The sequence below is a fragment of the Hemitrygon akajei genome, chromosome 5, assembly GCF_048418815.1.
Source record: "Hemitrygon akajei chromosome 5, sHemAka1.3, whole genome shotgun sequence".
In the NCBI taxonomy this organism is placed as follows: Eukaryota; Metazoa; Chordata; class Chondrichthyes; order Myliobatiformes; family Dasyatidae; genus Hemitrygon; species Hemitrygon akajei.
Window position 1 is genome coordinate 32232787 of NC_133128.1, and position 24250 is coordinate 32257036.

The following is a 24250-nucleotide window of genomic DNA, read 5'->3' on the forward strand; positions in this document are numbered from 1 at the left end:
TCTTCTTCAGCCCCTTTACCTTTTCCACATTTCTCCTCCCAACTTTTCACATCATCCCATCTTCTCCCACCCATCCACCTTCCCACCCCGCTTGGTCTCACCTGTCACCTGCCAGCTTATACTCCTCTCCCTCTGCGCACCCTCTCATTCTGGCTTCTGTCCCTTTCCTTTCCAGTCCTTGTTCAGGATCTTGGCTTGTAATGTCAGCTGTTTATTTCTCCTAATTAGATGCCACATGAACCTGTTGACTTTCCCCAGCATTTCGTTTGTGTTACACATACTTGTATCTTCCAGTTCTGACCCTTTAGTTTCTCTTTACATTATGCAGTTCCCTGGAGTGTATCTAACTTCTTTAACATATCAGTTATCCATGTTAAGATAAGAAATATTTTCTGCCATCCTATGTCTCCTCCATTATCCTGTTCAATGACATAAGCTTTGCAATTCTACTTGCATCTCTCTAATGAAAGCTGGAAAATTGCTACCAAAGGCTTCATTTCTTAACCTAGTAGCAATTGTCTGTGGAGAGCTCAGTGGAGTCTGTACTTGCTGGAAACATCAAAACCTCTGCCCGTGTACCAAGTTAACACAATGTCAATTCCCTTATAGTGTCTTTGAGTAATACAGCATGGAAATAGGTCATTGTCTTCTGGTTCCAGTCACCCATGTTCAGCCTGTAACTCTCCAAGTCCTTCCCCTGGAACTACTCAAATTGTTCTTGAAAGCCACACTTCTAGTCTCCTCAACCATTTCTCTGACAGCTCATTCCAGGTACTCAGTACGCTCTTGGTAAAGAAGTTACCCCTCAAACCATGGTAAGACTTATAGTGAATGACAAGGCATTGAGGAGTGCTGTAGAACAGAAGCATCTAGGAATAATTTGGCATATCGACCTTAATAAATCAGGGCACTGAGTACAGGAGTTGCGATGTTATGTTGAAGTTGTCTAAGACTGAATTTGTGCAGTTTGGGTCAAATTGAAAAAGAGCAGAGAAAATTTACAAGGATGTTGCCCGGACTTGAGGAGCAGATTATCAGGAAAGGTTGAATAGGTTGGGATGTTATTCCCTTGAGCAAAGGAGAATGGAGAAGATCTTAAAGATGCATACAAAACTATGAGGGGTTTGGCTTTGTTCCCTCAGGTTGGATGAGACTCAAACTAGAAGTCATAGATATAGGGTGAAAGATGAAATATTTAAGAGGAATGGAGTGGGAACTTCTTCACTCAGAGGGTGTTGCAACTGTGGAACAAGCTATCATTGAAACTAGTAGATGCAGGTTCAATTGTGTCTCAGATATTAATAACATGCTGCCATTTGATGCCTTCTGGTGATGTCTCCTATTTTCAACCCCAATTGAGAAAATATTTAGAACAACAGGGATAACTATTTATGTCGACATTTTTTTATGAGTGAAGCTTAACATGAGATTTTATAGAGAGAGTCATATGAAAATATTTGTTCTGCTGGGGTCATTTTTGGCATTTAACATGCTGGAAAGTTTCTAAGCCTCAGTTTGTCATTGTCTTCTCTCAGGAAAGCAAGATGCCCTGTTTGCAAGCTCCAAATACTGAATTTCTGAGGTGCCAAGAGCAATAAACAACCTCAAAAGATCTGTTATTTTTCCCTGGGTGTCCATTGGACTAAACTCATTCCTTGGTTTAATAAGAGTTGCAGCTGCCATCTAAAGCACTCTGCTCAGCATAGGCACAGTTATATTTGAAACAATTCAACAACATTGCCATGGTTCTAAATTGAGTTGTATTTTGGTCTACAAGTTTTGTTAATATAAGAAAGATCAAACATACTTCCGCTCCGACATCTGGATACTGTTGCTGTGTAAATTGAGACTTGAAATAAATGTTTGCTGTTCTACTTTGTGGCTGAAATAAACACAAGTATGAAGGCTACTGATGTTCACAGCATCTGAACATGCTGAATTCTTTCTCATGTATATTACTTTGAATTTGGAAATTTTGGATTGCTTTAAGTAATGTACCTAAATTATTAGTATGATTCAATAGGTTTCAGTCAATATGCACATTTAATGTCAGAGAAATGTATACAATATACATCCTGAAATTCCCTTTCTTGGCAAACATCCATGAAAACAGAGGAGTGCCACGAAGAATGAATGACAATTAAACGTTAGAACCCCAAAGTCCCCCCCAGCTCCCCCCCCCCCACATGTAAGCAGCAGCAAAGCAACGACACCCCCCCCAACAGGCAAAAGGCATCCGCACCCACCACCGAGCACTCAAGTGTGCAGCAAAGCATCAATAAAGATGCAAACTTGAAGTACCCCAAAGACTACACGTTCACCCAGTAATTTGACTCTCTCTCTAATAAGGGAAAAAGAGGTGTCCCCGTTTCACAGCAAGAGGAGAGACATAACAAACAACTCGCTGATTTATAGTGTTAGAAGTCTGTTGCGTCGCTTTTTCCAATCTTTGTGCCCAAAGAACTCGGGTCTCCAGGCACACAACCAGCAGCCAGCTTGCTGCTTTCAATCTTCCATGTACTCCCACGACACATCAGGCAGCGGCACCTGCCTCCAGAGTCACAAGAATCTGACACCCTGAAGGCGCGCTAGTCTTCCAGGCTGTGTCCTTGGCACATTGAAAAGCGGCCGGTTGTGAGGCTCTGAGAGTAGGTCCCATTTCCGCAAAGAACCAAAGTCAGCGTGTAACTCCAGGTCAGGGTCTCCAAAAGAACCTTGAAAGAGAAAAAGAAACAGATATCAAAGATGAAAATAGAGCTGTTTCAGAAGATGCAAGTGAAGGAGTCGCTGTTAGGTGCCATCATCTTCGTAAGCTCCACTCTCTGTTCAAATGTAACGTGACAAAAGTTGATTTGAGAGCTTAACAGTTTTTAGAATTTTCTCATGGAGCTCTACAGCACAGAAACAGGCCCCTTTGCCCATCTAGTCACAATTGTTATTCTTTCTAGTTCCATCAACCCAGACCCAGACCACAGCCCTCCATATCCCTTCCATTCATGTACTTGTCTAAACTTCCCTTAAATGTTACAATCAAACTCACATGCACTACTTCCATGGGTAGCTCATTCCACCCTTGCACCACCCTCTGAATGAAAAAGTTCTACCTCAGGTTCTCCGTAAGTACTTCACCTTTCACCCTTAACCTATGACCTCTAGTTCTAGTTGCACCCTACTTTAGTGGAAAAACCCTATCTGTACCCCTCATAATTGTGTATAGCTCCATCAAATCTCCCCTCGTTCTGCTATGCTCCAGGGAATGAAGTCCTAATTAAGAAAATGTAAATTTTTTAAGCATATGTTATAGTACTGCATTTTTGTTTGGAATTTAAACAAGCTATGGATATATCTTCCCATATTTTATGAATTTGACAAATGTCCTTGGCAAGCAATTTATAGAGCATGCTGATAGGTATTTGTTTCCTTCTAGTTTGCCCCAAGTGGGTGAAGTTGTCCAGGAACCACACCCAGAACAAATCTGTGCTGATGTTGATAATATGCAGCTCTGCCCTCCGAGCGCTCGAAATGATCAGGTAAAGGTAGACATTTTTTGACCTTTGAGCATCCAAAGCACTTCACGGATGACTAATTATACATGTTTGCCTGAAGTGCGGCATGCTCTTTTTATCAAAGTTCTGCTGATACTAATGATATGTTAATCTTTCTTGATGGTATTGAGTAAGGAATAAACCTTAGCAAAGACTGAGGGGGAGCTGCAATGTTCCTCTTCGATCTTCACTAAGAGTGCTACAGTTTAATGTCTCACTCAGAAAAGAGTACATTCAAAACAATAACATATAGTTGTATTAGATAAAAATGCCAGCCAACAATACGGTCCTCATTCTGGAATAATGCTTACCTCAAGGTCTTCTAATTCAGCGCCACAAGTATAACCGCTTGAGCCAAGGTTTTACAAACTACTCCTAAAAGTTTTTCTATTTCTTCTTTGAAAGTCCAATCCAATTCTCCTGTAATGTCAATTATTTATAATACATACAAATTTAAAGTTAACAGCTAATTTTTTTTAACTGTCAACTCTTCATGAATACTTGATGGCTTACAAAAGCAGATTAAATGCCATATGAATCTTTACTCACTACTGTAAGAGTTACCTTGACAAGATTGGGTCTTATGGCATATCTGGAAATTGTGACTTAATGGTGACATTTAGATGAGTTTTGAAGCTAATTTTGCTTTTGGAGTTGCTGCCTCACTCCTGTCGAAACAGCAACTCTCTTGTCTCGCTGCTACCATTGGGCAGAAGGTGCAGTAGTCTTGGGTACCGTGCCACCAGGTTCATGAGCAGTTGTTGCCCTGAAACCTCTGGGCTCCTGGATTGTCATGGACGACTTCACTTGCCTCAGCCCTGAACTAACTACACAGCCTGTATACTGATGTTCAGGGAATCTGCCTTTGTTATGTATGGATTTTCGTGGATTCTCTTGTACTGCTTTACTTTCTTGTGGGTGCGTACAAGAAAATGAATCTCAAGGTTATGTACATACTTTGATAAATAAATTCACTTTGAACTTTGTTGCCTGTATGTAGAGTACAACAAAAAAATTCTTGGCCCTAGTTTCTTCTTAAATGTGAGCCAAATTTTGCTGTATATGCTTTTTTGCCCCACCCACCAGTACTTAGAACTCAAATAACCAAATGTCCTGCACTTAGGTTATCAGAGAACTTTGCTGAATGAAAATCCCTTGGGTCTGCCAGAGCCCCATGACATCATAGGGTCACACAAGTAGATGAGAACAGGCTGTGTCCACAAAACAGCTGTGAGAAACATTGACAGAAGGCGAAGTTATACCCCTAACATTTTTGTCAAACCAGTCAACTTTTTACAGTGTTTCAGATATGCACTATTAAATAATTTTTTTTTTTTTAAACACAGGTATTTAAAATTTTGCTTTGCCCACTTATTACCTTTGTACCCCACGGCCATTCAAATATAATAGCTTCCAGATCCTGTGTCCAGTTGAAACAGCTGCAGGGTCTGTAAGTAGGTTTTATAAATGTTAGAGAATTCCAGAAAGCTCATCACGTAACTGCTGAGACAGGCCCTTTTGCCGACTGTGACCATGCCCACATCAGGTGATCATCCATACTAATCCCACTTACTAGCATTTGGTTCATTGGCTTCCATGCCAGGATGCTTCAAGTCCACATCTTGATACTGCTCTTCGATCTAATGAAAAATTCTTCCTCAGATCCCCTATAAGCCTGCTGTTCCATTCTCTAAACTTATGCCATTTAGTTTGAAACACCTCTTCTAATATTCTTTGTCATTATATCCTTGATTCCTGTACGCTTAACAAAATCACATGGCTTTCATCCCCAAGGCTTTTAAAAGCAAGCTTTAACATATTTAAGGTAGAGAGACATTAACTGTAATAGTTGTATCTTCTTTGTTTTTGTAGGCTGATCTCAACTTTTAAAGGCAACTGTAAAACTTTAAAATTGTTTGCCAAGCATATAAAGGTAAGATTGAATATTATTATCTAGTTGAAGTGATAGAAATTCTAACAGAATGATGAATGTCCATTTTACTTTATTTCAGACACTGAGTGTAAGCTAGTAAAATAATTGCTTTTCCTTTGCATCTTATAACCATTTGGAAGCTTAAGCTCACTTTTAACAAAATATAAATTGAACTGTGTTCTCACAGAGATTTCCCTCTCTCCATTTTTAATCATGGATAGGCCAATTCTGTTGCTGAAGATCACTAAACAGACAAACTAGTCTGCCTGTCCCAATCAGCTAACAGTAAACAAGGATACCAAGACTTTAATATCTATTTTATTTATCTCTTTGATCTACTTTCTCTCCAAAAGTTCATATTTGATTGTACAGATGTCGTAGATACTCCAGTTGTCACAGGAAATCTGGGAAATTTTCATGGTAACATCTTTCTCACTTTTCAAAAGAGAAAAGAACTAATGGCTAGTAATGTTGAAAATATTATTAAAACATTACTTGACAGAGTGTGAGAGAAATTAGTTTCATTTGTGACAGACTGGTTAATCTTAAGACACTTCCTGTGTCTAAAATCTCCCAAAATGATGGTGACCGTAAGATACAGGAGCAGAAGTGGGCCATTCGGCCCATCAACTCTGCTCCACCATTCAATCATAGGCTGATCCAACTCTTCCAGTCATCCCCACTCCCCTGCTTTCACCCCATACCCTTTGATGTCCTGGCTAATCAATCTCTGCCTTAAATGCACCCAATGACAAGGCCTCCACAGCTGCTTGTGGCAACAAATTCCACAGATTTACCACCCTCTGACTAAAGTAATTTTTCCACATCTCAGTTCTAAAAGGAGGTCCTTCAGTCCTGAAGTTGTGCCCTCTTGTCCTAGAATCCCCTACCATGGGAAATAACTTTGCAATATCTAATCTGTTCAGGCCTTTTAACATTCGGAGTGTTTCTATGAGATCCCCCCTCATTGTCCTGAACTCCAGGGAATACAGCCCAAGAGCTGCCAGAAGTTCCTCGTACGGTAACCCTTTCCTTCCTGGAATCATTCTTGTGAATCTTCTCTGAACCCTCTCCAACCAAACTGGTGGTCAGACACCTCCAAATATTGAGGGTATTTATCTCAAACAGATTTTTATACTTACACTTTGTTTCATGGAACTGAGGCCTGAGGGCAAATTAGAGTTAGACTCTTCTGATGTGATGGTTTGCAGTACTAGATGATGTGACCTGTATCAGAACACTAGGGATTCTATGTACTTGATGCATTTTAGATGCCAACTTGTTTGTTAGTATTAGCTCACAGCTATGTTAATTATCCTTTAGTCACTTAAGAACAAAACAGGATACTTTTCTTCAAACATCAGTCTGGTCTGCTTTGTACTCTTAAAGTTTCTTACAGAAAGTAATTATGTTCCCTTTCTCATCCAGATTGAAGATCAGATAAAATGGCTTACTAAAGGAGTTGCCCATATTGGTGTAGGAACACCTGGGCGAATTAGAGACCTGATAGACCGTGGTAGGAAAGCCTGTCCTCTCTAATTAAGTTTGCTTTTTCAACTTCACCGTATTGAGAGTGTATTTGTTGTAGTCTGTTCATGCTTAACCTCTCTTATTTAATAGCTATTGTAGTTAATATTGTCAAGGTGACGATCAGTGATATTTCATGCTGCTGATCTGACTTGAGATGTAAATGGAATGAAATAAAAGAGAAAAAAATACAAAACAGAAGCAATGAGATACAAATCTGCAGATGCAGAAAATCTGAAATAAAACAAAGGATGAACTAGCAGGTCAGGCAGAATGTTGAAGGGAGTAAAGTGGAGTTCATGTACAGTTTGATAATATTTCATCTTCAAACAAATCAGCTGTGATTAACAATTCCTTCACCACACTATCGTAGCCAGCACCATGACTATCTCTGTCATTCAGTCTCTCTGCACCCTGTCACTGACTGTGTCTTTGTTTTCCTGGTTACAGTGAACTGAAACAGCTGTAAACCATTCCCAGGCTGACTTGCCCTGATTGGTTGATAGGAACAAATATGCCACAAATGTTCTTGGATAAACTATTCCATGTTAAATCATCGTGTTTTGGGATGTAGTTGAATTTTGAGGAGTTAGTCAAAACCTTAATGAGCAGGTAATCAGTGAGTACAACGACGCTGGTGTCAAACACTGAACAGAACTATGCCAACAGCTGGACCACACTTTGAATAACCTGCAAGACTTTGGATTGCATCTTCAGACTGAAAAATGCAGCCTCCTGATGTCTTCAGTCAAGTATCCGGGATTCCTCATAGATGAGCATGTTTGTCACAGACAAGACCAGATAAACATAAGAAATAGGAACAGAATTAGGCCATTGAGCCCATCAACTCTGCTCCACCATTCCATCATGGCTGATTTATTATCCCTCTCAAAACCATTCTCCTGCCTTCTCCCCATAACCTTTGACACCCTGACTAATTAAGAAGCTATCAACCTCTGCTATAAATATACTCAATGACTTGGTCCCCACAGCAATCTGTGGCAATGGGTTCCACAGTTTCACTACCCTCTGGCTAAAAAAATTCCTCCTCATCACTGTTCTAACTGGATATCCTTCTGAGGCTGTGGCCTCTAGTCCTAGACTCATCCACTCTAGAAAACATGCTCCCCACAATCATTCTATCTGGGCCATTCAATATTCTGTAGCTTTCAATGACATCTCCCATCATTGTTCTAAACTCCATCAAGAACACAACCTCGAAGAAATAAGATTGCTTTGGCAGTCAGGGTGAAGGATAATCCTAAGAGCTTCTACAGGTATGTTAAGAGCAAAAGGATAGTAAGGGATAAAATTGGTCCTCGTGAAGATCAGAGTGGTCGGCCATGTATGGAACTTAAAGAAATGGGAGAGATATTAAATGGGTTTTATGCATCTGTATTTACTAAGGAAACTGGAATGGAGTCTATGGAAACAAGGGAGGTCATGGAACTTATACAGATTAAAGAGGAGGAGGTACTTGCTGTCTTGAGGCAAATCAGAGTAGATAAATCCCCAGGACCTGACAGGGTATTCCCTCGGACCTTGAAGGAGACTAGTGTTGAAATTGCAGGGGCCCTGGCAGAAATATTTAAAACGTCAATATCCATGGGTCAGGTGCTGGAGGATTGGAGGATAGTTCATGTAGTTCCATTGTTTAAAAAAGGCTCAAAAAGTAAGCTGGGAAATTATAGGCCGGTAAGTTTGACATCGGTAGTAGGTAAATTATTGGAAGGAATAGTAAAAGATAGGATCTACAAGTATTTGGATAGACAGGGACTTATTAGAAAAAGTCAGCATGGCTTTGTGCATGGTAGGTCATGTTTAACCAATCTATTAGAGTTTTTCGAGGAAGTTACCAGGAAGGTGGATGAAGGGAAGGCAGTGGATGTTGTCTACATGGACTTCAGTAAGGCCTTTGACAAGGTCCCACACGGGAGGTTAGTTAGGAAGATTCAGTCGCTAGGTGTACACGGAGAGGTAGTAAATTGGATTAGATATTGGCTCAATGGAAGAAGCCAGAAAGTGGTAGTGGAGGATTGCTACTCTGAGTGGAGGCCTGTGACTAGTGGTGTGCCACAGGGATCAGTGCTGGGTCCATTGTTAATTGTCATCTATATCAATGATCTGGATGATAATGTGGCAAATTGGATCAGCAAATTTGCTGATGATACAAAGATTGGAGGTGTAGTGGATATTGAGGAAGGTTTTCAAAGTTTGCAGAGGGATTTGGACCAGTTGGAGGAATGGGCTGAAAAATGGCAGATGGAGTTTAATGCGGACAAGTGTGAGGTATTGCACTTCGGAAGGTCAAACCAAGGTAGAACATACAAGGTAAATGGTAAGACACTGAGGAGTGAGGTAGAGCAGAGGGATCTGGGAATACAGATAAATAATTCCCTAAAAGTGGCATCACAGGCTGATAGGGTCGTAAAGAGAGCTTTTGGTACATTGGCCTTTATAAATCAAAGTATTGAGTATAAGAGTTGGAATGTAATGGTGAGGTTGTATAAGACATTGGTGAGACCGAATTTGGAGTATTGTGTGCAATTTTGGTCACCTAATTACAGGAAGTATATTAATAAGGTTGAAAGAGTGCAGAGAAGGTTTACAAGGATGTTGCCGGGACTTGAGAAACTGTTGAACAGAGAAAGGTTGAATAGGTTAGGACTTTATTCCCTGGAGCTTAGGAGAATGAGGGGAGATTTGATAGAGGTGTATAAAATTATGATAGGTATAGATAGAGTGAACGCAAGCAGGCTTTTTCCACTGAGGCTAGGGGAGAAAAAAACCAGAGGTCATGGGTTAAGGGTGAAGGGGGAAAAGTTTAAAGGGAACATGGGGGGGGCTTCTTCATGCAGAGAGTGGTGGGAGGGTGGAATGAGCTGCCAGATGAAGTGGTGAATGTGGGCTCACTTTTGACATTTAAGAAAAACTTGGACAGGTATATGGATGAGAGGGGTTTGGAGGGATATGGCCCAGGTGCAGGTCAGTGGGACAAATGGTTTGGCACAGCCAAAAGGCATGTTTCTGTGCTGTAATGTTCTATGGTTCTAAGAACTAGCCAAGAACCATCAAGCATTCCTCATGTGTTAACTCTCATTCTCTGATTCACTCTCATGATCCTCCTCTGGACTCTCTCCAATGCTAGCACATTTGCTCTTTCATAAGAGGCCCAAATCTGGTCACAATGCTCTGTGTGGTCTGTCCAATGCTTTATAAAGCCTCAGCATTACATCCTTGCTCTAGTCCTCTGAAATGAATGCCAACATTGACTGCAATGTGGGTCAGACAGTATCACGATGGGAAGACTCCTGAGTACCTGGTCAGATTGGCAAATGAATGAGGAAAGTACTCTACAAAGTTATCGTAGATGGACATCCTACTGAAGGCATAACAAGTTTGTTGGCCAGATCATCAAACACAGAGCTGCACCTTCATCTCTCCTGGAGGGGTTCGATTTACCCCAACCAAACCAACCACCAGTGCCAGCACAGCCACAAGCAACATCGTGACAAGAAAGTGACAGCCTGTAATCACTAAGGACTAATCGCTGGTGTAATCCCCTTGTTCCAATCCAAATCAACCCTCAAATCCTACAGGTAGTCAGCTTCTAAAGGAAAGTGTTACAGAGAGCCGAAACTACCAATGCCTATTGGTCAGCAAACTATCAATCCCAGGCTGGCTTTCACTGATTGGTCATTGTTCCTATTAACGTCTCGAATGTTCTTGGATAAACTATTTAAATTCTCATGTTTTAGGATGGTTGGGTTTCAAGATTTTTGTAGTTGCGTGGTTTTACTGAATAAAGAGTTATTTTGTGTTCTGGCATGTCCTATCTACTTTGTGGTAGCAGTACAGTACAAGACATTAAATATAAATAAATAAAACATAAAACAATTTGCTGTTCTTCTCTTCCATTATTTATTTATTTTTATTTTCTGTCTTGGACTGCACTGTCGCCACAAAACAGCATACTTCATGACAGACTTTATGTCAGTGATAATAAACCTGATTCTGATGATGACAAGTCCAGCCGAAGGGTTTCGGCCCAAAATATTGACTGTATTCTTTTCCATGGATGCTGCCTGGCCTGCTGACTTCCTTGAGCATTTTGTGTGTGTTGCTCGGATTTCCAGCATCTGCAGATTTTCTGTTGTTTCTGATGCTACCCATTGTCTCCACTCTTTATATGCTCTTTCTTTACCAACTGTCCTTAGACTTTTTCTATCTCCGTGCTAATGGCGGGGGATCATTGATTTAGTTATATGGGGGGAGAGGTTATACTTAGTATGGAAAGGTGGAAATGGGTGGCATTAAAGGAGAAGGGAAGGAGAGAACAGCAATAAAAATTATGAAGTTAGACATAGATCACAAGAGTTGTAGTATGGATTGGGTAGATGGAGGGAGAATGTGGCAGACGCCAGGAACTGTGCTTAAGGATGGCGATGTTACAGAATAATATCGTTGACAACTGGGGAGAGGAGAAGGAATCCCCTGGGAATAAATGGGAGGATATCAGCTTGTACAGAATGAAGCTTTAGAATAATGTTGGTAATGAGATTAGAAGGTGTGCACCAGTTTGAATGAAGTTGGCGGGAATGTATGAGATTGTGAAATTAACATGTAGCTCTGGGGAAGATGAGAAAATTGCATTTTTTTAACTTCAACATCTACTTACAGGTATACATATGTGTATGCTTTTTGCAACCTGTACAAATTAAGGAGTATTAGCTCACAGAAGATTCAACTAACAATTCTTGTAATCAATTTGAGGTTTAATACTTAAGACGTGTCAAAATTGAAGTATAATTTTATCTACTGTATTTCAAGTTAGATCATGTCCATGATAAAGTTTTGAAGTGTAACTTTTATATACTACTTTTCCTTTAATTGATGAATATATTCTACCTTTGTGGCTTTGTGAACACGTCATTTTAGATCACTCTTCCTCATGTTGCCACTGAAATGTAACCATATGCTAACAAGGGTCAATTACGGAAAATTTGATTTGCTTGAAAATTGAACCATTAGTTCAGTTTTGAGATGATTATAATCATAACTAACAAATATAGTTTTTTTTTTCTGGTCGTCCAGACGAACTAAGTCTGCAGTCTCTGAAGTATGTCATCTTTGATTGGAATTGGCGTGATCAGAAATTGAGGAGATTAATAGATATTCCAGAGGTACTTTTAATTTATGGGATTAGCTATAATTTAACATTTATACATATTTTATTTATACTTATACATATGTATAAAATACTTGATATGAGTTCAAACATTATTATAATTTAGTAATAATAATTAATGTTTAACAGAATTAGAGATGGCATAAAATGGAAATATATTTGTTCCAACTCATTGACTGTAAATCATTTGAAGGTGCTGGTCATGTAACTATACTTGTAATGGAACTTAACATCTGATATATTTATTCAACCAGCACTAAATTGTGGTTTAATTTATTCTTTCATTTTAATTGTAACTGATTGATCTATCCACAGCAAATGAAACAAAACTAAAATGTTTAAGATTTGCATGTTGTCTGGAGAATACATCTTACATATATAAAAAAAAAGTCTTTGCCAATGCATAACTAATCTAATGTAGAAGTTATTTTTACAGAATATTATACAAAGGAAATGTGCCTTTAAATTAGTTTATCAATTAAAATTGACTAAATTCCACAAAGATGTATGATGCACAATCAGTTTACCAGATTAAATCTGAGGAGATAACAATAAGAATTTACTGTGAACAAAAGAATGCATGAAATAGATGTTTAGGTAGAACAAAGAACTCCTTGATCCTGCTCTGATCAATTAGATCATAGCTGATCTGAACTTCTCTATTAATCTTTAACCCTTTTAGATTAATACTTTTCTTTCTCTGTCTTCAATGAAAAGTGTGGAAAGGTTTCAGTCTTCTCAATTCCATTTTAAAAACATCCATTATTTTGAAATTATGCCCCCATTTCTAAATACCTCCATATAAGGAAATACCCTCTCTTGTCAAGCTCCTTCAAAATCTCATGTTTCAATTTCACTACCTTTCCTTCAACTTCAAATTGCTCAGCTTTTTCTCACAAGTTAACGTCTCTTCCCTCAGTATCAACCTTAGTCGATCTACTCTTAACAGTTTTCAGTGTAATACAAAGTCTGAAATAGATCATGCTTTGTCTCCAAGAACATCTAGGATTAATAAGAATTATTGTATTTGTTTTATGAACCAAACCAATCTTCATCAGCTTCCTGGGGTACTACAGAATTGCCTGCAAATGTCTGGTTTAGATTTCAAAACCTTGAGTTTTCTACATTGGTATATGCACTGTAAGATAAACATTTTCTCTATGTATCATTCCCTTTGGATATATACATGGAATTTGGATTAATCTTTCACTGTATAATCAGTAAATAATTCTATTAATTATTTTGTTATTAGAGTTAAATGAGCTTTAGAAGCAGATAGGTTCTGATCTTATACAGAAACTGACTATTTTGAATGTTATTTGGAGCTAAATTACATTCTGTATATTGTAGGTGAAAAAGGAAACATTGAAACTACTGGAGACAAGTATCATACCGGTCATTAAAAGTGGATCTGCGAAACTAGGCCTCTTCTGACATCATTCAATTATGATGGTTCTTGGTTTGTTTGTGTTTAAACACGTAAAATGACATTTGGAATAATTTCTTAGTTCAGAATTGAATAAACTTTATATTATTCATAATAACTTGTCTGATTTTATATTCTTTTTGTGCATTGTAACAGTGCATTTTGTTTTAATTCAAACCTCTATTTTGATATGTACATTTTAAAGCAATGCTTTAAATTAAGTTCAGGTGTAAGATAATTTCAAGCATTAATGGTAATCATCAAAGTATTTAGAAGCAGTGTCAGTGCAAATATCACTGCTTTAAACAAAATTATTGTTACGAACCCCGTAACTGGGTCACTTACCAGCAAAGATAGAGAGGTCTGTTGAAGTCTGATGATACTATTTTTAACAGTATTTATTAGTAAAAATACACAAAAATAATATCAATGCAAATATACAGATAATATACGTCGTCAATACTAAATCTAAAAGTGAGGGTATAACACTAATCAATAAGAAATACGCTCTATCGTTGTCTAGGGGATAATGTATTGTCCGATGGAAATATAAAGTTCACTCAGTTCATGCAGGCTGCAGCCTTTGGGGACCGCTGGGTTTGCAATGGTTGGAGAGAGAGAGAGAGTTTTGGGAGAAAAACTTGCCGATTCCTTTTATGATTTCGATCCGTCGGAGTCTCGTTGGTGTGGCCGTTCACTTGTGGCCTCTTCTTTAGCTAAGCCGTTCTTCCGTGGTGAGCCCGCCAATCCCAGGCAAAGGAAGGACGCACACGAGCCCCCACCAGCTGTCGCTATTAAACGCTGTCACGGGATTTCTAGCGTTTCTCCTGGTGCATCTGAAGGGGTTGTTCCCCAGACCCTCTTTTATCCTTACTCACGGGGTCTCAGATGTCAATCAGGTTGGGATGATGCAATCCCTCAACCAGCCCACTCTGGTCATCCCCTGAGGGGCTTCAATAAATAGTACAGTACTCAATACACAATTCCGTCTCCAAGAGACAATAGCCGTTATCAGTGGTTTTGTTTCGCTGAGGCCAGGACACATTCCAAACCTCGTGGATTCTCTCTCATTTCCTGGGTCCCAGACCCGAATTAATAGCGATCTTGCGATTCTCAAAAAGGAGGGGGCAACTTTGTACCCTTCGGCCCCTCAGAGTTGTGGCACATTCGTAACATGATTAAGAGGGTCAAGTAGGTTAATATTTCTGTTAGTATTATAATTTTTTTATATTCAAACCTGGAGCAGAAAAATTTGCAAATCTAAATTCAAAGTATATTTATTATCTAAGTATTATTCCATATACAACATTAAGATTCATTCATCGGTGGTATTGCATTCAGTTGTAAATTTATGAAAAATAAGACCTTATTTCATGAAGAATCTAATGGAGAGACAAAGTATTACTGCTTATAGATGGTTGTGACTTGCTTTACTTTACTCTCTATAAGTAAACAACAAAAATTCTCAGGCAAAACTAAAAAATGGACTGATCTGTTTAACTGTGGGAGCCTTCCTGCATTCGAAAGCCAAAACTGCTAATTATTTCATTTTGAATGGTTATTGCATTAAGACTTTTTTCAATGAAAAATTGAGTTGTAAGTAATTTTATTCAAGTGAATACAAAGCTGAGGATTGGATTGTATGCATACATCTACTTGAATAGGAATAATACACATTTCTGCATGCAGTGGTCAAAATTGTTTTTTTAATTGTGAAACTGTGTAAGTACAAATAATGTGTATTGCATGTCAATTGTACCCTGCTGAATGAACTGAAAAATATTTAGCCTTTTTGTTTTCCAACTGGCAGGTAATCTTAGGTAGCAATTAATGCAGCTCAATGCTGTGTATTCTGTTGCAATCATATCCAGCCATTCTGTGACAGCTGTTTCCACATGCTGATTGAAGTCATAACTACAAAACAAAACATGGCTGCTCGGGAGAAAAGGCCATTTTCTGGCCGTGTTTGAGATAAAACCACTCTGCAGGTGGTTAACATGTATTTATACAAAATATCAAAAAATGCAACCACTGATATGCTGAGAGTTATTTTTCTGTCCAGACCACTCTAGAGGGGTACTGCAATATACAGCAGCAATGTAAAGAATTTTAGTGATGGTGTGGAAATAAGACCTTTGCCCAACTGAACCATGCTAACCATGGTGCCTACCAAATTAATGCCATTTACCCACGTTTGACCCATATCCCTCTAAACCCCTCCAATCCATGTACGTATCCAAATATCTTCTGAACGTTGTTATTGTACCTGCCTCAGCTTATTCCATATATGCACCACCCTCTGCATGGAGGTTGCCTCTCAAGTCCCTTTTAAATCTTTCAAAAGATATAATACATGTGTTATTTCCACTCACACCAATCTTACAAGGGTTTCAGCCAGTAACCTACTCTAGAAACTGCCTAGAATTTCCTTACCGCATAGTCCTCTATTTTTCTAAACTCCATGTACCTATCTTAAGAGTCTCCTAAAAATCCCTATTGTATCCACTTCCACCACCATCGCTGGCAGTGCATTCCATGCACCCACCACTTTCTGTGTGAAAAACTCACCTCTGACAGCCCCCTTGTACCTACTTGTAAGCACCTTAAAACTATGCCCCCTCGTGTTAGCCATTTCAGCCCTGGGGAAAAATCCGCTGGCTATCCACACAATCAATCCTCTCATCATCTTATATACCTCTATTGGGTCACCTCCCATCCTCCAGCACTCCAGCACTCCAAGGAGAAAAGGCCAAGTTCACTCAACCTATTCTCATAAGATACACCCTCCAATCCAGAAACTGAACACAGTATTCCAAGTGGGATCTAAATAAAGATCTTATAAAGCTGTAACATTACCTCACGGCTCTTGAACTCAATCCCATGGTTGATGAAGTTCAACACATCGTATGCCTTCTTAGCAACACTGTCAACCTGCACAGCAGCTTTAAGTGTCCTATGGACATGGACCCCAAGTTCTCTCTGATCCTCCACAATGCCAAGAGTCTTACCATTAATATTATATTCTGTCTTCAAATTTGACCTACTGAAATGAACTACTTCACACTTATTTGGGTTGAACTTTATCTGCCACTTCTCAGCCCAGTTCTGCATTTTGGGGAGAAGGTAGGAGAATAGGGTTGAGGTGGAAAGTAAATCAGTCGTGATCAAATGGCAGAGCAGACTCGATGGGCTGAATTGCCTAATTCTGCTCCTATATCTTATGTTGTTGCTGATTAAACACTGCATTTTAGAGGGGAGTACAAAGTTGACTGCTGCTTCTACTTAGTTGATCCTGCATGGGTTAATTGTACATTAAAACCCCCGTGGCTGTATTTGGGAGACATCCAATTTATCTTGATGCAGTAATAATTCTTCGCTTTAGTGAGGAATCCCATTTACCATGCTGAACTCATAGGTGCCAGTTTCTTACAGTGTACCCTGTTGACTGATAACCACAAACTGCTGTGTAAACGTGTACAGAGTCTGTAGGCAAACTGTGAGTGTGATGCATGACAGGTGGGTATTCTCATTTATTGCTAAATGCAAAATGCAAGCTAATAGTCTGTAAACCACAATACCATTGTGGGGGAATGAATGGAAGAACATGGAAAGATACGTAATTAAGATAGAGACAATTTGATTGGCCAAGTGGTAAGTTTTACAATCAAGCCTTTCTGACATTCTAAATTTAACAACTGTGTTTTTTCCACACAGCCTTCCACAGGACCAATAATATTTGTTTGGACTTTGGGTCTTAATAAATCTTTCCACTATAATTTCCGAGGGTAATGTTTTTCTTTTTTAACTTAATAGGTTTTATGAATCATAATAATATTTGATTTTTTTTACATTATCACAAGTGGATATTAATATAAACCAACTTTTACCTGACTTGTTAGAAAATGTAAAGAACCTGTGGGTTTCTCGGCTACAATATTGAGAATACAAAGGAAATGAGCGATCAAGAATGGTAAAATTAAGTCATCAAACTGCTTGAGAAAGTTTTCCCTGCCACTCTGGATACCACAACCAAGGGTCAACATTAGAGTGAGGAAAGGAGAAACCAAGAAGGGAGCAGTAAGTGCAGGAAGAGGAAAATGAGCCTTTTCTTGGAAGTGTTGTAGAAATATGGGAAGCATTGTCCCATAGAGCTGAGCAAAGGAAGAAAGACATTGAATGAGAAGTCTATCTAAGATTGGAATGCAAGGTAGATACAACACTGTGCCATGGGTATAGAAAGATCGTGCATGTCATTTGTGATACTCTTTAAAACATTTAGAAATGATAGAAATATGTTTGGAATGATTCAAACAGGGTTTTGGTAGATCACAATTAGGGTGACAAGGTAGGCTCTGGGGGCATTTTAAAATGTTGCTTTCTGTGTGTCTTACATTGTGATCACCAGCAGATGCTAATCATCTCATAGTTACCATTAACTTACTGACTCTTCTTGGTTCTTTACCCTAGCTGGTTCTTTTATGTAACATTTCATAGTTCTGCTAAAGAATAATTAATTTGCATTAATTCTGTCGTTTCTACTCACAGATTATTCCTGACTTGCAGGTTTCTAGTTTTCCAGTACTTCTGAAACCTTGTTTTTTAATTGCATCATCTGTGGGCTCAGAAGAAAAAAATATCAAATAGGGAGGATGAAATGTTTTATTGGCAAGATCTAGAATATAATTAGACTGACCTTAGCTTGTTCAAGTTTGATTGTTATTCAACCTTACATGAAAACTTATGAATACAGTCAAACCAAACAGTGTACTTTGGCATCAGAGTTCAAAACACAGTACGAACAGTTAGCACATACAAGACAGCAGTAAAATGCCATCACACACAAAACAATATATAGTTCAAGTCCCTGAGTCCATGTATGTTGCAGCAGTCTTCAGTTGAACACAATATATCTTGCTTTCTAAGCAACACCCACAAGATGCTGGAGGAACTCAGCAGGCCAGGCAGCATCTATGGTAATGATTACAGTTGATGTTTTGGGCCGAGACCTATGACAGGACTCGGAAAGATCTCAGCCCGAAATGTTGGCTGTACTCTTCTTCCATAGATGTTGCCTGGCCTGCTGAGTTCCTCCATCATTTTCTGGGTGTTGCTTGAATTTCCAGCATCTGCAGATTTTCTGTTGTTTACATCTTGTTTTCATGCTGAGTGAACACTGGAGGGCAATGCCAACTCCAGCATGGACATTGCGTCACACCGAGTCTGGCACTCCGGAGGAGCACACCAACTTCGACGCCTTTCTCCTGGGCGGCTGCAAACAGGTGACACCATGATCTGAGGCCTAGTCCTCGCTACGACTGAAGCCACGTGGCTTCCCCACCAAAGCATTCTCCGCAGACTTATAACAACGTAGACCAGTGAAGCGTAAAGCACAGGAACAGGCCCTTTAGCAGACAATGTTATAATGAACTAATTAAATTTAAAATCAAATGTCCAACCAAATTCATCCTTTCTGTCTGGACAAGGTCCATACCTTCCATTTCCTGCAGATTCATATGCCTAAGAGCCTCTTGAAAACTTCTATTGTATTTGTCTCCACCACTACCAAATGTACTCTCTTTACATTTACTACTTTTATCAATTACTGAAAAGAGTGGCTGAATATATTTTGTATCTGCTGCCTTACCTATATCCCTGTCAAGTAAAGCTAGGATGGCCCTATTCACGGGATTAAGGTTGGCAAATTAGATTGAAAGGTAATCGCAAGGATGTGAAGTGAGTTGCTTTTATTTGTATTAATATTAATGTTTTAATTAACTTATTTAGATGTATTTTTAAATGTTTCTTTTCTCCAAGTAGTACCAGAAGTACAGTATGTATTGAAAGGTGATATAATGCTAAAAAATAACATCTTGCCATCTTGCAGCGGATTGCCAGTCAATATATTTTCTTAGTTCCAAACAGCAGGTCTAAGGAGTGCTACTAATTAAAGTGATTATTATCTTCTTGCTGGTTGACTGTTAAGTGATTCCTTTTAGCTTTTGATAAACTCAAGTATGTTTGTTCCCTGCTAAAGTTTTTTCAAGATGCAGACAGCTGTGTGTAGCAACTGGTAAAGGCTACACTTCAAGACTCTGCACCAGATGTGGTGCAGTAATATGCATTTCTTTTCATGTTGTGAATTGGGGAATGAGCAGAGGGCATTCAGAGGAAGGATAAAGAGGAATTGAAGAAGAGTTTTCAGCTGAAAATCTTAACTATTCATGTCTATATTTAGGGAGAAATTCTTCGGCATGAGCATCACTGAGGATCAATATATAAGATATCTGTAAAGCAGTAAGGATATTGCCTTTGAAATTGATTAGATGTAGGAGCAGAATTAGTCCATTCAGCCCATTGAGTCTCCTCTGCCATGCGATTGTGGCTGATTTATTTTCCTTCATAATCCCATTCTCCTGCCTTCTCTCCTTAAAGTTTGAAATCTTTAATAATCAAGAACCTATCAACCTCCACTTTACACAATATGTTGACCTTCTCGGCCATCTCTGGCAACGAATTCCATAGATCCATCACCCTCTGGCTAAAGAAATTCCTCCTCATCTTTGTTCTAAAGTTATGTTATTTTGAGGCTGCGCCCTCTGGTCCTAGACTTTCCCACTATTGAAAACATCCTCTCCATGCCCATATTATCCAGGCCTTTCAATGTTCAATAGGTTTCGATGATATCTCCCCTCATTCTTCTAAACGCCAATGAGTACAGGTCAGAAGCTATCAAATGCTCCTCACATGTTAACCCTTTCTTTTCTGGGGTCATTCTTGTAAGCCTCCTCTCGATCATCTCCAATGCCAGCTCATCCTTCCTTAGATATTGGACTGAAAACTGCTCACAATACTCCTCAAGTGCAGTCTGATCAGTGCCTTATAAAGCCTCACTCAGCATTACATCATTGCATTTATATTCTAGTACACGCAAAATGAAAGCTAACACTGTATTTGTCTTCCTTATCACCAATGCAACCTTCAAGTTAATCTTTAGGGAATCCTGCACGAGGACTCCCAAGTCCCTTTGCACCTCTGATTTCTGAATTTTCTTCCCATTTAGAAAATAGTCTACGCCTTTATTCTTTCTACCACAGTGTACCATACACTTCCCAACACTATATATCATCTATCATGTCTGTGCCCCATTTCCTAATATGTCCAAGTCCTTCTGCAGACTCCCCGCTTCCTCAACACTACCTATTTCTCCACCTGTTTTTCTGTCATCTGCAAATTTGGCTACAAAGCCATCAATTCTGTTGTGGAGATTATTAAAGTGTAATATGAAAAGTAGCAACACTGACCCCTGCAGTATGCCACTAGTCACAGGCAGCCAAGCAGAAAAGGCCCCCTTTATTCCTACTTGAGCAACACACACAAAATGCTGGTGGAACACAGCAGGCCAGGCAGCATCTATAGGAAAAAGCACTGTCGATGTTTCAGGCCGAGACCCTTCGTCCTACTCTGTGCCTTTTGCCAATCTTGTATCTTTACTGTAGTAGAAAAGGCACCTATCATGCTAAGCAGCCTCATTTGTAGTGCCTTGGCAAAGGCCTTCTGAAAATCCAAGTAAACAACATCCACTGCCTCTCCTTTGTCTATTCTGCTTGTTACTTTTTTAAAGAATTCCAATGTATTTGTCAGACAAAATTTACATTTTTGAAAACCATGCTGAATTTGGGCTATTTTATCATGTTCCTCAAGTACCCCAAAACCTCATCCTCAATTATGAACTCTACCTCTTTACCTACCACTGAAGTCAGGCTAACTGGACTATAATTTCCTTTCTTCTGCCTCTCTCCCTGCTGGGGTGATGAGTATTTCTCAAAGCAGGGCAAGGACCACATCGATTCTAGTGGGAAAAAAAGACTCATGGTTCTCCATTTGTTAATCATTTCACTCTTGAGAAACAAGGTGATAAAAAGACTTGAATGGCTTTGGCACTGAGTAAATGAATAATTTAACTTTGGGGAGTTCAATCTCTGAAACAAAGCCAGTTCAGCAGTCCAATAGTTGTGCCCTATTGGCAATATGTTCAGCTGAAGCCAAAAACCTTTCAACAGCATGTGGCAGCAACATTCATGAGCCTGAACCACATAACATACTTTTTTTCAGTACACAGACAAAGATAATGGGAGCTAATCTGCATAGTTCCCAAAAGCAGTCCCGGGGATTGCGATGCCTAATTAATCCACTCCCACAGATTCACGTGCATTCAGCAAACTTCCTTTGTGATAATTGCTTGCTGGGTTTATTTCTGTGTGCAGTCAGTAGGGAATACATCAGCAGGGAACCCAAACATGGTAACACCAACTAAAACAAACTTGTGATAACTATGGCCATATACAAAGTGAATCTGTCCTGGGAAACAATGAAGATAGGCAAAATAGAGAGACTCTGGGCTCCCCAGAATTTTCAGTAGACAAACCACAGGTTTTCTGAGAAGAAAAAGTCCTCCAAAGAAAGAAATTCCTGGACTGGGGATCTGGGTGCAGTATTGTGGGAAATTCTGTAACTTCCTATGGATGGTCCTTGTCTTTGAATGCAGCTTCAATAGCCATATCCTTCCATCTGATGACTAGTCTGATTCTGCTCAATGCAGCATGCCCACATCAGTCACCTATATGTGGAGCTGTGGAGGCCGGCAGAGATTTGATAGGTTCTTGATTGGACACAGCACCAAACATTACAGGGATTGGGGCTGAGGAGCAGAAAAATTAAGGATCAGCCATGATTGAATGGCAGAGCGGACTCTGGCCAAGTGGTCTAATTCTGCTCCAATGTCCTATGGTCTAATGTAATATTAACCAATCAGCACGCATGTAAAGGTTGCACCCACAGGTACTTTATCACCAAAGCTTCACAGCCAAATGAATTACCGTTTAACCCTGGCAGCCACAAGCTCAAAAATATTCTGTGGCTCTTACCAAATCATCTCCCTCTCAGGACAAGGCGGAATGAATTGGAGGAGGATAGACAACCTAGATGCGCTGACTCCCATGGAGGAAATAGTGCTGGAAATGTTTCCAATCACAAAGTTCAATCAATTGAAGTTAGACTCCTCAATTCTCACATAATACCCCACTTCCACTTCATTCCATACTCTCTTCTGACATAAGTTCCAGATGGTGCAAGCAGGCATTTTTAACTCTTCTGTTGCCTCAGCACAACCTTGGTCTTGTTCGAGCCATAAAGCTGTACAAACACAGAAACCACTTTAACCATCATGTCTATCACTACCTTTTGACTCATCTGCCTGTAGTAGTTCTAAATCATTCTAAGCTTTGCCTCTTTAAGAGCTTGTTTGCATATTGTAGGTTGAAGGGAGTTTTAACAGAAATTAGAGATTTTATTACGCGCACACACACACACACACGGTATCTTGAATTTTCTTCGATACAAAGTAATGAATCATACAGTTTTGAAGCTACTAGAATCAGAATTATGTTTATTGTCATTTTCTTATGTAAAGTGAAGTTTGTTTTATTATGACATAAGTGTAGTGCAAAGTATTGCAAGTGTTTGCACATAGTAGTATTGCAAAACAAGAAATGTCATGTCTTACAAGAAAGCAATAATAAACCTGATTCTGATATCTTGTAAACTCTATCTGAATCATCACCTCCTCTGGCAGAAATTGCAAGATATCAATCATTCTTGAAGTGAAAAAAATACTTTTCTCTAAATTGCCCGTTAAACTCCCTACTCCCTCACCTTAAACTTACAAGTTTTTGATACTCCTGCCATGGGAATTTTTTTTCTATGTGTATCAAGTCACCCCTCAGCCTCCTAAAAGGAAAATGAGGCAAGCCTGTCCAATCTATCCCCATAATTAAAGTATTTCAATTCTGGTGAATCTCCTCAGCACTGGCTCCAACACAACTACACAGTCCTTTTAATGTGACAACTAGAGATGCACCAATACTCCAAGTGCATTCTAACCAATGTTTTGTAAAGTTACAGCATAAACCTAATGTCTTCATCTGTGAAGACAAGCCTACCATATGTCTTCTTCACCACTTTAAAAGTAACTATGGACTTAAACTCCAAGATCCCTGTGTTCATCAAGAATCCCTAGTATCTTAGTGTTTCTTGTATGTGTCCTACCCTTATCTGACTTTCTAAAATGCATCACCTTGCAGTTGTCAGGCCTAAATTCCATCTGCCAACACTACTCATCTTTTCCTCTGATCTGTGATCTGCTTTAGCCTTCGACTATCCAGATCATGACTAATTTTGTGTCATTTGCAGACTTTCAAAGTTCAAAATGAATTTATTATCTAAGTACATACATGTCACCATATACAACCCTGAGATTCATTTTCTTGTGGGCATAATCAATAAATCCAATAACAATATTGAATCAATGAAAGGCTACACCAACAGGGCAACAGCCAGTGTTCAAAAGAGAACAAAATGAGAAAAGGAAAGAAAGAAAGAGAGAAAAGAAAGATCAAGATCATGAGATGAAGAGTCCTTGAAAGTGAGTCCAAAGGTCACAGGAATGGTTTAGTGATGGGGCAAGTGAAGTTATCCCCTCTGATTCAAGAGCCTGGTGGTTGAGGGGCAATAACTGTTCTTGAACCTGGTGGCTTGGGTCCTGAGGCTACTGTACCTTCCTGATGGCAGCAGCA

General features: G+C 39.3%; 1 protein-coding gene across 8 annotated transcripts in view; it reads left to right on the forward strand.

Moving 5' to 3' along the window:
• Positions 1-13737, forward strand: part of cmss1 (cms1 ribosomal small subunit homolog) — a 290453-nt gene extending 276716 nt beyond the window's left edge. For all 8 annotated transcript variants that reach the window (XM_073045151.1, XM_073045147.1, XM_073045150.1 and 5 more), the window contains 5 exons: positions 3428-3530; positions 5418-5478; positions 6907-6994; positions 12100-12188; positions 13544-13737. In XM_073045151.1, coding sequence (XP_072901252.1) covers positions 3428-3530; positions 5418-5478; positions 6907-6994; positions 12100-12188; positions 13544-13627 — 425 coding nt within the window. In that variant the 3' untranslated portion in view covers positions 13628-13737. The remainder of the gene's footprint in view (positions 1-3427; positions 3531-5417; positions 5479-6906; positions 6995-12099; positions 12189-13543) is intronic.
• Positions 13738-24250: the final 10513 nt, after the last annotated feature.